The 13,221-nt window shown below is 45.8% G+C and overlaps 1 protein-coding gene across 2 annotated transcripts in view; it reads left to right on the top strand.

Moving 5' to 3' along the window:
• cadm3 (cell adhesion molecule 3) overlaps positions 1-13,221 on the top strand; it is a 134,735-nt gene that overhangs the window by 14,438 nt on the left and 107,076 nt on the right. For both annotated transcript variants that reach the window (XM_086077302.1, XM_086077303.1), the window contains one exon: positions 3,139-3,314. In XM_086077302.1, the coding sequence (XP_085933428.1) occupies positions 3,236-3,314 (79 nt within the window). In that variant the 5' untranslated portion in view covers positions 3,139-3,235. The remainder of the gene's footprint in view (positions 1-3,138; positions 3,315-13,221) is intronic.

The following is a 13,221-nucleotide window of genomic DNA, read 5'->3' as shown; positions in this document are numbered from 1 at the left end:
TATCCACACCCCCCTCCTCCTCCCTTTCCCCGCCCTAACCGTCCGCCCGTCCCGCAGGCGACGCTCGGTGACAATGAGCGTGCGCGCGCGCGGCTATTTTCAGACGCGCGCGTGTACAGCGTGATATTATGTGTGTGCGTGTGTGTGTGCGCGTGTGTGAGAGAGAGACAGGTGCACCTGAGCGCTGCTTTGTTAATTCTCATTAAAAGCGGAGTTATCCAGCTTCACTTCACCCTGCTTGTAAACTAAGATGCCCCCTTTTACGCCGCACGACTTGCTTGCTTACTACACTGCATATTGCGAGTCATTGATGCTTTTGACATTGCTGGGTAAAGCCATTTCCTCTGCCAAGTTAATGCGGTTTAGCATGCTTCGCAATTGATGTTTTTTTCTTCCATTGCTCAATAAACATTTTAGCACTGCACTTTTCTCTGCGATTGGCTAGCGACCAGTCCAGGGTGCGCCCCGCCTGCCTCCAAAAGTTAGCTGGTCTCGGCTCCAGCTCACCCACAATCCTAATGACAAGCAATGTAGAAGAAGGATGGAGAATTTTTAAGCAGCAGGACTTGCTAGTCCAAGGCAGTGCTCACTATTGATGTTTTCCCACTGTTTGTTATTTGCAACTGTGCATCGGATGACTTAGCACTGTGCGTTAGTGAACCTCACTCCGCTGATGCCTCCAAGGCCTTTTTACACGGCACTTGGTTTTCTTGGTGTTCACCACGGGCCAGGGCGTAGGGACGACAATGCTCGGGCGCAAGCTTGGATATTTGGATGAGGTTGCTTAGCAGCATACCAGGAAGTCGCCTGGAGGCTTTTCCTGCTGTTTAGCCTTTGGCTATGTTCACACTGCAGGTAATTTCCGATTTATTATTATTATTTTGCCCAGGTGTGGCATGTACCATTCTCTCCCCCCCCCCATGCAATGTCAACAGTACAATTCAGATTTTTTCCAAGACCAACCCAGGCCTCTTTGGTATGTGGATATAAATTTAATATATGCATCCGATGAGTCTGCAGTCGCTCAGGTCACTCTCATCCGACCTATACGTCATCAAAAGGCAACAAATGTCACAATTGCTTGTCAAATCAGACAGCGTGAAATATCAATGGCGGAAGAAATGGTGAAAAGAAGATGCTTTACAACTAAGAGCACAACATCTTTGAAATTGCCACAAATGTGTCATTTCCTGAACACATTCCATTCAATGGAAGTTGCATTTGTTTTTGTGATGTGAACTACTGTACATAAAAAGATTGGCGTTAAGAAAAACAATCTGTATTAGGCGTCAGCCCTGCAGTGTAAACGTAGTCTTTGGCTGTTAACACTTTGAAATCACCTTCTTTATTGTTTTTGAGATATATCTTTGAGCTCTTTTTGTCCAGATTTGTGGGTGTGGCTAAAATAGGGCAATGGGACGCATTTGGGCTCACGACATGTGTCAGACCTCCCCCACTGTAGCCTATATGTACCAAGCACCGTCATTTAATCTGTGGCTATCCTTCGCAATTGCGTGTTTGTAAGACCTTGGCCCACGTCTATCACGACAGTGGCCATCTACAACCCCCAAAGATGCATCTTCCCTGAGGTGTTTTGCCACACGTGGCGCACGGAGCACTGTTAATTGTCGTGCTACTAGCGGCTAGTAGCTTATTAGCCGCTAGTGGGCTCACGTGCCGATGTTGGGTCCGTCCAAAACTCTACAACCAAGCTCGTTGCCAGCTAACGAGCTTGGTCCACCGCATCTCGGTTATCCAATGTTAGCAGCGATTTAGCACCTTATTTGGTTTTGTGTGTGGGTCCCCACATAAAAGACACTTAATGTTAACTGTTTATTAAAATTCTAGAGCATATTTTTTTAACTTGTAACTGACTAAAAGCACTTTAGAGTGTACTATAAGAAGGAACATGTTTGATTGACAGGTGAAGGTCGGCTTCAGTCCTCAAGTTGGAAGGCGGGCTCTATTTTTCATGACTTTGAGGCCTTATTTATTTACTTGGTGATTATTTTTTTTTATTATTCATTCAAGACAGGCTGGTTAAAAATTCAAAGAAATGTTTTGGTTGCTTTACAGTACCTTTAAATGCTTCCACTGAATGGATCACAATTGATCCGTTTCCGCGACACACTTGTAATTGATGATTTTCCAATACAGCTCAATATTCAATTGAACTGTTTGTTATTGACACTTTTGCACTGCACAACGATCACTTTTCCACTGCGTGTATTGACATTCTCCTGCATGGATCGCTACTGACCCATTTTTCACTGCATGCTTGGCTATTGGCACTTTTACACTGCACGACAGACACATTTCCCACTGCGCAACTCGCTATTGAAGCCTTTTGTTGCTCGGTTGATGATATTCCACTGCATGGCACGTTACTGACACTATTTTTCACCACACGGTTTCCACTGCAAGGATCGTCATTTGAATGCTCTGTCATGACAAAAGCAGAAAAACAACTAGAACCAGGTCATGTCGAAGAAACTTAAAAATAAACGATGGGTCATCACAGGCTCATAATTGACGTTTTCCCACTGCACAGTCCTACTCGTTACTGAGTCTTTTTTGCTCGTACAAAGATGGCTAAAGTAGCCAAAAGGTGACTTAAAGTAAAAAGTAGTCCTACAAATAATGACTTACTCACCTCGTGCTCATTATTGAAGCTTTGTCACTGCACAGCACTATTGACGCTTTTCCACCGCACAGCTCGCCACTTGCACCACTTCTTGACATTCTATTGACCCTTTTCTACTGAAGAAACAACCATAAACACACATGCTAACGTTAGCCTCGCCAGTGGCTTTGCCTCTGTCTCCAGCAATAAATCTTTGTTCACTGTCTTATTCCGACCGCGGTGCTGCATTTCAAGCGGTAAACTAATTGCACTTGTGGTCCACCAATGTTGTTTTGGTTTCGTTCGAACCCTACTCACCCCCCCCCCCCATAATTCTTCTCTTGCCCATTACCGTCAATACCCCTCCACCCACCCCCCCCCCCCCCATCCCCTACTTTCCTCCTTCAGCGCGTTATGACCCAAGCCGATCGATGTATGCGCGAGGTCGTTTATTCACGGCGGGAGTCAAAATAGACCAATAACAAACCAATAACCACCCTGACGTTTTCCTGCAGGTAACCTCCAGCGGGACCCCACCCCTCGCCTCCTCCTGTGAACTCCCCCCCACTCCCCATTTGGAGGCCAACGAGCAGGATATCAAAGCGACCAAGCATGGCTTTCCCATCAGCTCCGTTATGGATTGTCGGCATAATGACGCTACTCTCTGCGGTTTGCAGCAATGTGGTCTTTGGTGAGTACCACCTGACATTAACCCCCCCCACCTTTACTTGGGGGGCTCTCCCCTCAGCATCCCGCTTTTTCTCTTGCTCTGCCTCTTATCTGTTGAGGCTTTTTGCGGTTTTCCTGTATTAAAACAAGGGGAGCACTGGAGTGCAACTAACCACATGGGACACTCCCAACACCCCCAGTTGAGCCCACCACGTATGAGGCATGTGTGTGTTCATGGGAGCACACACCAGGGACCTTTGGCCTCATTTCCACCATGTATTCCTGTTCACTTTGATATGATACACATCATTTTTGGCATTTTAAGCGGTACATCAAATATCCAATGTGTGTTCATCTTATCATCAAGTCCTGATCAACACTTACCTCTACCAGGACAAAGTGAAGTCTAAGGCTCAGTTGAAATGTGGTTTACAGTTCAGTTTGGTATCTGAGTGGGTGGAAAATGGAATCCTGATCAGTACCTATGGATGGTATAGTTCGCGTCTCTTTTGGCATTTTAAGTGGTGGCCAAAATATTTAACAGTGTGGTTTGGTGTTTGAGGGTGCTCTGTTCAAATCCTTATCTGTACTTTTTGTATTGTGGCAAACTGAAATGTATACGTGAGTGTAAAGGTGACTCACAGTTCACGCATGCGCACGCACGCACGCACGCACGCACGCACGCACGCACGCACGCACGCACGCACGCACGCACGCACGCACGCACGCACGCACACACACACACACACACACACACACACACACACACACACACACACACACCGCATTTCCACCATGTAGTATGCTTCACTTTGAGATGATATGCAGAGTTTTAACATTTTAACAGGTTGCTAAAATATGGGACAATATGGTTTTCTTGTATGGTACAAATCCTAATCAGCTGGACTGGTTTATTTAGTACAGATTTTTTTGGGCATTTTCATTTTAACAAGTCACTTTTCGGCTAGCTTTTGTCAGGTTACTCATTTACTAAGCAGCGTTTACTTTGTGAAGTATGGCTGCCTGATAGGGTGAAATCAAATCAAATCCTGTTTGGCACTTACTGATCCAAACTGTACCATGGCAAATTGAACTGTGGAACTCGGTGGAAACATGATACATGGTTCCGTACGGTATGCTGTTTTTTGGTCACTTCCATTGTGACAGTCCCTGAAAGTTGTGCAGGGTACAGGGCCGTTGATGTAATAGTACGGTTTACTGGTGTAAGATTTACTATTTTGTTTGACTGGTTGACAGACTTGTCACATTCTAGACAAAAATAGAATAAAACGTGGGAAAAAAATTACTTCAAATAATTCACACCAATTTCATGCTAATTGGTACATTTCCATTGTAATGGGTGTCCAGGCTGAAACGGATCACTTTTTGGCAGACTTCTGTCGGGAATTGGTCACAGAAGCTTGGCATGGTTTATTTGAAAAGGCTGAAGGAGAATCTTCTGTCAACTCTCGTGTTTTTCCTGGCTTGGGGGGATGTTGTCATGTTTTTTGTATGTTCACAGCTCACATCTCAGTATTTTATGCAAAAAAACAAACAAACTGCTGGGCTGATTGTCACTAAACCTGGCGGAGCGATAGAGCATGCCAAGGAAGAAACCCGAGGGCGTCGGACACATTTGATAGTCAACAAGTGCTGGCAAAGGAGTCTTATGCGCTCTGTTGGGCACGAAAAAAAAAAAACATGGAGTACACACTGCGGCGCGCTATCAAACATCCCGCCGTGCTCCCGTTTGATTGACACGTCATTGAGCAATGTGTTTATTATTGTGCTTGTAGCACACAGATTACAGTTTAGCCCCTTTCACACGGGAGTGTCAGGAAAAGTGGAGCCATAACACAAGTGTTGTCATTTATTCGCCTGTACCTTTCAGACAAATGTGAGGGAAAAGTTGGTGTTAAACCCTAAAATGTAACACCTTACACATTGCCAACATCTTATCTACGATATTACCTGGGAATCTGGAACATTTTCCTGACTTTTTATACGCATTGGGAAAAAATGGCTTTAACAGTCAGGGTGAAAAGGGCCTACAGTATAACTTGCTTAAAGCCCCTTTCACACTGCATGCAAAAGTCTTCTTTTTTTCTGGTAAAGTACTGATATGGAACTGGAGGGTTGATTTTTTTTTTTTACCCACAAATTTCCTGCCTTCATAGGTCACTTCCTATGGTGTCACTGTTCTGTGGGAAAAGGTATCAACACTGAATGGTGGTGGTCCAAGCTGTTTTTTTTACTGACGTGTTCCTGGGTGGCTGTATGAAAGGTACCATCATGGTAAGGAGTAATTGAAGATGATCTGTGAAACTCATGGAATATATCATTATGGAAGGGGGGTTAGCTTTGTCTTTTTCCATTGCTTGGTCTCAAGGTTTTATTCTGTGTGAAAAGGTACCAATTTCTTAGTTTGCCATTCACACTGCCTATGAAAATCGGGATTTTTTTGCAGTTTTTGGGGGTCGTCACAGCTGTCTTTTTTTGGTACTTTTTCCCTACATAGTTGTTTTGTGTGAAAGGTACTGATTTCCCAGCTTCTGATATAATATTAGAGGCCGGATGGCGGCCAATCAAAATGCTCATTAAAGACGGGAAAAGAAAGGAGATAGTATCTGAGGTGTAACACTGCCTATCAACGTCAGAAAATTTTAGCTGTTGTCACAGGGTCACTGTTGTGTGCGAAAGGTACAAATATCCCAGTCTCAGGTAGTATCAGAGGCTGGACAGCGACCATTTACACTGTATGTCCTACGTTGCTGTTTTATGATAAAGGTACTTGTCAAAGCCTGCTTTTGCTGGCTTTTACTTATGTCGCTTTTCAGTGTGGAAGGTACTGATCTTTTAAGCTTTTCAGATTCTATGGCGTAACGCTACCTATTAAAGTCATTAATTTAAGCATTTGTCACGGGTTGCTGTGTTGTGTGAAAGGTACTGGTCAAAGCCGGAGTGTTGAAGAAGGTAGTATCAGAGGCGGGGGATGGTGATTGTGTTTAAGGTATTAGCAGAACTGACTAGGAGTGTGAAGTTTAACACTCGACTTTCACTTCTCCCGTCCTGTTGTGTTGACAGCATTTGCCACTGCTGATTCATCACTTAAAATTTGAGTATATGCTGCAAAAAAGCCCAACGTGCTCATGTGCCACAGTCTCCGCTTGGCTGCAGCTACCTGGTTTCTTGCTGTGTGTGTGTACAGTAATAATAAAAGTGTTTGCACTCCAAACACAGTGTAGGGACAGGCGTGTCTTACAGTAGCGAGCGCGGCATGAGTTTGGAGGGATAGCCACCCCGCGGTGAGCTTCAAAGGAGCCGGAATGTTCCGCCTGGTTGCGTAATCACTTCTGCCTGGTAATGGCTGCGGTACCGTCACTGACTTCAGTGGGCGAGCTCAACTTCAGAGCGACACAGGTGGAACGTGCCTCCTCGCGCTTTAGGATTTTAATTGCGAGTGGATACGACACATTTGCATTTTCACAACATCTCCCTGGGTGCGCACCCACGAGTACACCCACACTTTTGCTGTACTCCCCCGCAACAGCTGGGTCAGCTAGTTTATGAATGATTAATTATGCATGCGGTAGTAGCATAGAAACGGTGAGCAAAGGTGGCCGTGCTCTCCTCTTTACTTTGTTGTTAGTGGTCTTGGCCGGCGTTCAGACGGATGTCACCTCTGATGAAAGTGTGCCCGCCGGGAGGTGTGACCGTGCATGGGCGACCAATCCTTGCTTAGGTTGGGCTTCAGTGCTGTTTTGCATGTCTGTCAAGGTGAGTCATTATGCGCCGCTGGGTGTCTTGACAGTGTTTGGATAAGATAAGAACGTCAATATTTGGAGATTAGAAGGGGGAAGGGAGCAACCTTGGCATCTTAAACTTCTAACCCCTTACCTTGACCTTAACCCTAAACTCAACCCTAAAGTCTAGCCTTAATCCTCAATCAGATCCCCTAACCTCGGCGACATACTCTGAAGACATACTCTTGGAAGGGATTTTAGACTGCTTGCTTCCAACTTCCAATTTGCAATCCTAATGCAACACATTGGAAGTTGGAATGTTGAAAGTCTGCCTTTTCAGTTCATTCATTCAGCCGACCTCTACCCTAAACTCTAAACCCCGACCCATCACCTCCAACCCCTCACTCCTTCACAAAAAGACCTAGGCAGCTTTACAGGACTGGTATTTCTCCTTCTTACGGCTGTTCTTGCCGGTAGTCCACATTTGCCCTGCCATCACTCTGCTCATATTTGTCTGAGTTTGTACTTAATCCCCTTTTTGTCGGTAAATGTGCCATCTCACCGGAGACAGATGCTAATATTACTTACACTAGATCAAATGCGATGACGCGTCTGCCGGGAAATGAGAACATCCGCCCCCGTTCACACCGCAGGCAGACATTAATCAGAGTTAAACTTGCTTCTTTTCTTCATCACCTTAAGTACAGGAATTTGTCGGAGTGCCGCAATAAATAGCCACAATGAATCGTCTGCCCCGGTCCCGCTCGCCAGTGAGTTGGCAAACGAGACGCACGGCTCCTCTGGGGAGCTTCGCACGAGGCACCCAGGATGCATGCCAACATTTCAACAGACAAGCGAATGAAAGGGGAAACATGGCAGATAGCGCGCCCCCTCCACCCCCTCAAGCCCCCCCATTCCCCTCTACCCATCACCATCGGCCCAGAGGGAGCAAGAGGGAGGTCACGGAATGGTTAGAGCCAGAAAATGACCTATTTCATTCTAGAAACATCACAATTGAGGGAGATCCCTTAGAGGAATGTTACTCATCCGCCAACTGGAGCGGCAGAAACTCTGAATGATTTTGTTCCCCTCGCCAAGGATTGTGTGCATCTCGAACCTGCTTTTCCGAATGTTTTTAATAGTTTTATAATGTACAGTATGTTGCGAATCACATTTTTGGCATCTCGTCTTCCAATCATTCAATTGACAGGACTTTAAACTTGCCCGTTGCTGGTGAAAGATAATTGGCCAAACTATAATAATCTGTGGAGCGACGAAATGTCCGGCCAGCAATGCAACACAGTCTGTTAACTTCTGCGAGGGTCAGAGAGTACGAAAAATAATGGCTAACTTCATGTCGTTATCCTCATCTAATTTAGTCGCAGCTAGTCCTAAAATATTTATTCCATTGTCGTGAGGCGAGGAACGGGGCCAGCGGCACAAAGTTATACTCCGTCTTTGACACCAAAATGTTGCGTCCAATAATTCCAGGACGCCAATTGTGCTAACATGAAGTTTTTCCTAACACTTCTACTGTAGCTTTGAAGAGAACCAACCACATGCCTCCCACTGATGTCATTAGAATAATTACATTCAGTGTAAAGGTGAGTTAAGGATTAGGATTTTGGTGTAGATTTAGGGTTAGGGGTAAGATTCTAACCTGTTTTTCCTTCAGAGCTACAGTGTAGGGGTTTGGGTTATAAAATGGACCTCAGCCGCAAAGTGGACACTGTGTGGAGTGGGTTACTAATACCACCTTATAAGGGGACATGTGCCTTTTTTTAAACTTCTAAATCTGTAGAATCTCATTAGTCGAAACGTAATTTGTTGCGCTTTTGTGGGATCTTAATAGCTTAAAGGAGGTAAAGTCTTGTCCTGATCTGGAATCCCTTTTGGACCCAAGGGAGCAAAATGTCAATACGCTGGCTCGTTGCTTTCATTGGTGACAAATGGTAAAAAGCCTTGGCTGAGGTTGTTGTTCTTAGTCTCTGGTTGTTAGCAATTGTGCTGCTGAATCAGTCTTCAGTCAGTCACACCGCCGCAGAGCAGTGAGGAAGAAGAGGAGGAGGATGAGGGCGTGGTGGCTAGTGGGAGAAGAAGGGCGTCATAATGGAGTCTACACGCTAAAAGGGTTCTGAGGCATAAAGATCTACTTAGCATAAATTATTCAATCTCATGTATTACAGAGAGAGAAAGAGAGAGAGAGAACACTGAGCTCAGCAAATCGATGGATGAACACATGAGACGAGGACACGATCCTCTGTCTATCCATCCATTATACGTCGTCGAATGTGTCCAGATCGCCCATCTGTCCATCCATCCATCCATGCAGAAGAAAAAGAAAAAACAATTGTTTAAAAAATTGGCTTTTGCTTTGAAGTGAAAGTTATGTTTTGGTGTTACAGCACCACCTGCTGCTTTGACCTGCGCTTACTCGAGAGATTTACAGTTTTTTTTTTCTATGCCACAGTGGCTTTTTAACAATACTTGTGTATGATATGTGAAGCTATTGTTACTATGCGTGTTTGTTTGGGAAGATGTACAGAGCAGAACTTGGGAGTGAACAGTCTCTCTACTGGCAGCAGTGAAAAAAATAATTGTGGGGGTTTTTAATCAATCAGCTGCCTGCGCCTTTATTAAGGGCCGCTGCAAACAGGAGTAATAATTGCTTTTCTGCCAGACGCCTACCCTTTCCAAACTAGCAGGTGGTCCCTAAACCTAAGGCAGAATCCAGCAAATAGCCTAAGCCCAAGTTGGTGTATCCAAATGTAAAACTATCTCCGGCTGTCTTCTAAATGTCACTGTGGTTTTGGCATGCGTTTCCCTCGCGAGGCCCGCGAGGTGCACCTCGGCTTGCTAATGAGTCATCGCTTATCAGCCAGCCTTGTTAACAGGCGCGGGACCTGGCTTCCAAGCTTCCAAGCCACCTACTTTTGCTTTTGTGTGCTACAGCTAATGCGCTGCCATTAGCCCCGTTGCCGATTTCTTGGCAGGCATGGGGAGGATTCAGTGGTAAACAAACAGGAAGTGGGCATTCGGCCACAAAGACAGAGGAGGGCCTGTAGGGGGAGGAGGGGATCGGTGGGTGGGGATGAACCCCAAGTCCGTAAATCTTCCTACACAAGCAACCTTTAATCCTCATTGTGGGCTTCAAATGAATAAATAAACAGGAACCGCCCACCAACACTAAGAAATAGCCAACCATCTGGACATCCATCCGTCGGAGTTTGCCCCTCCACACAGCTATGCAGACGCCATCCGTCCAGGTGATTCGTCCATGGATCGACTGTCCGGTCAACCCTCCCCATCTGGCAATCCATTCATCCGTCCTGCATCTGTTCATCCACCCTGCTGCCATCCATAGGGCCGTCCACTCAGGCGGTCCATCTGCCAAGCCATCCCTCCGAAATCAGTCCGACCTTAAGCCCAGCCGTCAATCTCTCCATCCATCTATCGATGCATCCATCCCCTCATCCATCACTCTCTATCCTATCTGTCTGGACATCCTTGCATCCATCCAGTCGCCCTTCAATTTTATCATCGACCCATTAGTCCATCAGTTTGTTCATCCATTAGCCCATTGATCCGTCTGTCAATCTGCCATCAATCCATGTACAGATCCTTTAAAAACAAATCCATCCATCCATCTGTACATCCATCTGTACATCTGTTCACTTGTCAACCAGTAAGTCCATCTGACTGTTTGCCTATCTGTCTGTTCGTCCACCCAGTCATTCATCCGTTCTTCCGCCAATCCAATTGTTTTATTTGATCTATCAGTCCATCTGCCATCACTCCATCCATCCATCCACTTGTCCATCCATCCGTCTGTGCCCATTCATTTTTCTGTCCATCCATCTGCCATCCATCTATTCTAAAGACTTAACAGTCATTCAAGTCAGTCCTTCTGTTTTTCCGTCTGTGCCTCCACCCTTTCATCCATCCATCCGTCCATCGGCCCATCCATTCATACATCCATCCACTTGTCCAAAAGTCTGTCTGGCAATCCATCCACTCATCCTTCTCTTCATCCATCTATTTGTCCATTCAGCTGCCCATTCATACATCTACTCGTCCATCAGTCTGTTCGTCTGCTTGTCAATTCATCCATCATCCATCCGTCCGTCTGTTCACTTGCTATCCAGGTGTCTGGTTATGCCTGCGGAACCTTTTTACCCTTGAGCAGCACCTGGGTAATTGGGTCAGCATGGAGAAATTGGGGCACAGCCGGCCGATGGCGTGCCTAATCCGCGTGGCCTTCCAAGAGCCACTTTTCCCTCGGCACGGCTGCACATCCAGCTGTGGAATTGGTGGTGCAATTAGTGCCACCCCTTCGAGGTAGCTCGGGAGCTGACACATCGGCGACTGCACAAACGCCGTAATAAGCGCTGACGTGGAATAGATGGAACTTGTGGAATGGGTAGACTGTCGGGAGGAAGAACTATAGTTGGATTCTACTCGGTCCATTGCTACCCGATGGGGCTAATTATTATGACTCCCTTTGAACCCTTTTCACACTGCTGTCTATTTCCCAGCTTGCTGTCTTGCGTGGAACTTAACAATTTCAAACACGGTGGTTAAGTTGATCCCTGCATTTGTTTTATTCTGACATACAGTAGCATGAGAGGCTTGTGTCCAAAGGGGTTAGCAGGAAGTTTAGCGCATCAAGCTTCACACCCACACCCCTTTGTATCGAAAGCAATTAGACGATTTCATACGGGCTTTGCCTAAATTGACTTGTCAGGGGCTTAACGGTAGAGATTTGTTCGCCTGTCCCTTTCAGATGGAATTTGCCAAAGTGAGCATTCACACAGCCGTTGCATCTCAGCGCATTGAGATTTGTGGTTTTTGGAAGAAATTGATTTCAACATAAAGGGGTGTGGCTGGTGAATATCTAGTGTAGAACAAACCTGCCTCTGATACATATTACTAGGAAGAAGGCAAAGCAGTCTTTGCAGCTTTGCACATTTAGCATGTGGAGTTGAAGACAACCTGTGAATTTGCCATCTTCTGGCATACTATGAGAGGCATTCCTGTACAGGGGATACCGGTGATATGGCATGTCAAAAGTAATTAGCCACTTTCACGCTGGCTTCCCAGTAAGTCAGCGCATCAGAGGCGTTAACGGCAGAGCTGAGATTTATTCGCTTGTTGCTTTCAGATGAGAAACTTGGCCAAGTCAAATTTTCTATTTATTGACAGATAATTTGTCTTAAATGAGTAATTTCTACCTAATTTCATTCCATTTTGCTCTTGTTATTATTAGACCAGTTTTTGGTGTGTGCTTAATAAGACGCAACACTCAAGCCACCCATCACTTATTTGCAATTTGTTGACTATTGAGGTGCATATCAGCAGCTGCCTGTTCCTACAGCCCTTAGAAAATGCCAATTTCTCATATCGTGGTATTGATTCTAGTGCCCCCCGCTGCCCCGAAGTGGAACAGAAGATGACGTCCATCGTCTCTCTTTCATGAATTACGTCAGTTAATGTTACTTTTAACGGTAACAGACCTTCGGGGGATTTCAGCAAAGTGACTGCGTGCTCAACGGGCCTCTTAAGAAACGCATCAGGCTGCGAGCATCTCTCATCTCTCATGAATCTGTCTGCTCGCCTCTCTCAAGGTCGGGGAAATTCTGCCATCTGCCTTCCATGCATCCGTCCGCTCACATCTGCACGTCCGTCTGTCCAATTATCCTTCAATCCAGCCGGATATACAGTACATCCGCGTCCATGTTTTTGTCCGTCAACTCATTCATCTGTCCTCCTATCTGTCTGTCCATCTGTCATTCACCTCGAGGCATCCGTTCATTCGTCCATCAGTCTGTCCATCTGTCTGCCAATTCATCCATCCATCCATCCATCCATACATACATCCATCCATCCATCCGTCCATTCATTAGTCTTTCTCTGTCCATCTGCCCTTCCATCCATATACAACGCCACTCATCTATACTCTGTCCATCTGTCCATACATCCGCCCATACATACATAAGTCCACTCATTCATCCGTTCATCCATCCAGCCATCCGTCGGCTGGTGTCTCTCAAGGTCGAGGAAAATTACGCCGAGTCGTCGGGCCTTGAAAGCATCTCTGCTGCCGATTAAACAAACAACAACGAGAGCAGTCTTGGGATGAATTAATTCACCTCGTTTCCATGGACAAGAGCCCTTATTACCTCCGCC

Source organism: Leptonotus elevatus, chromosome 1 (assembly GCF_054856555.1).
Source record: "Leptonotus elevatus isolate MCC_2025b chromosome 1, RoL_Lele_1.0, whole genome shotgun sequence".
In the NCBI taxonomy this organism is placed as follows: domain Eukaryota; kingdom Metazoa; phylum Chordata; class Actinopteri; order Syngnathiformes; family Syngnathidae; genus Leptonotus; species Leptonotus elevatus.
The sequence above is the reverse complement of the archived record's forward strand: the minus strand, read 5'-3'. Positions and strand labels throughout refer to the sequence as shown.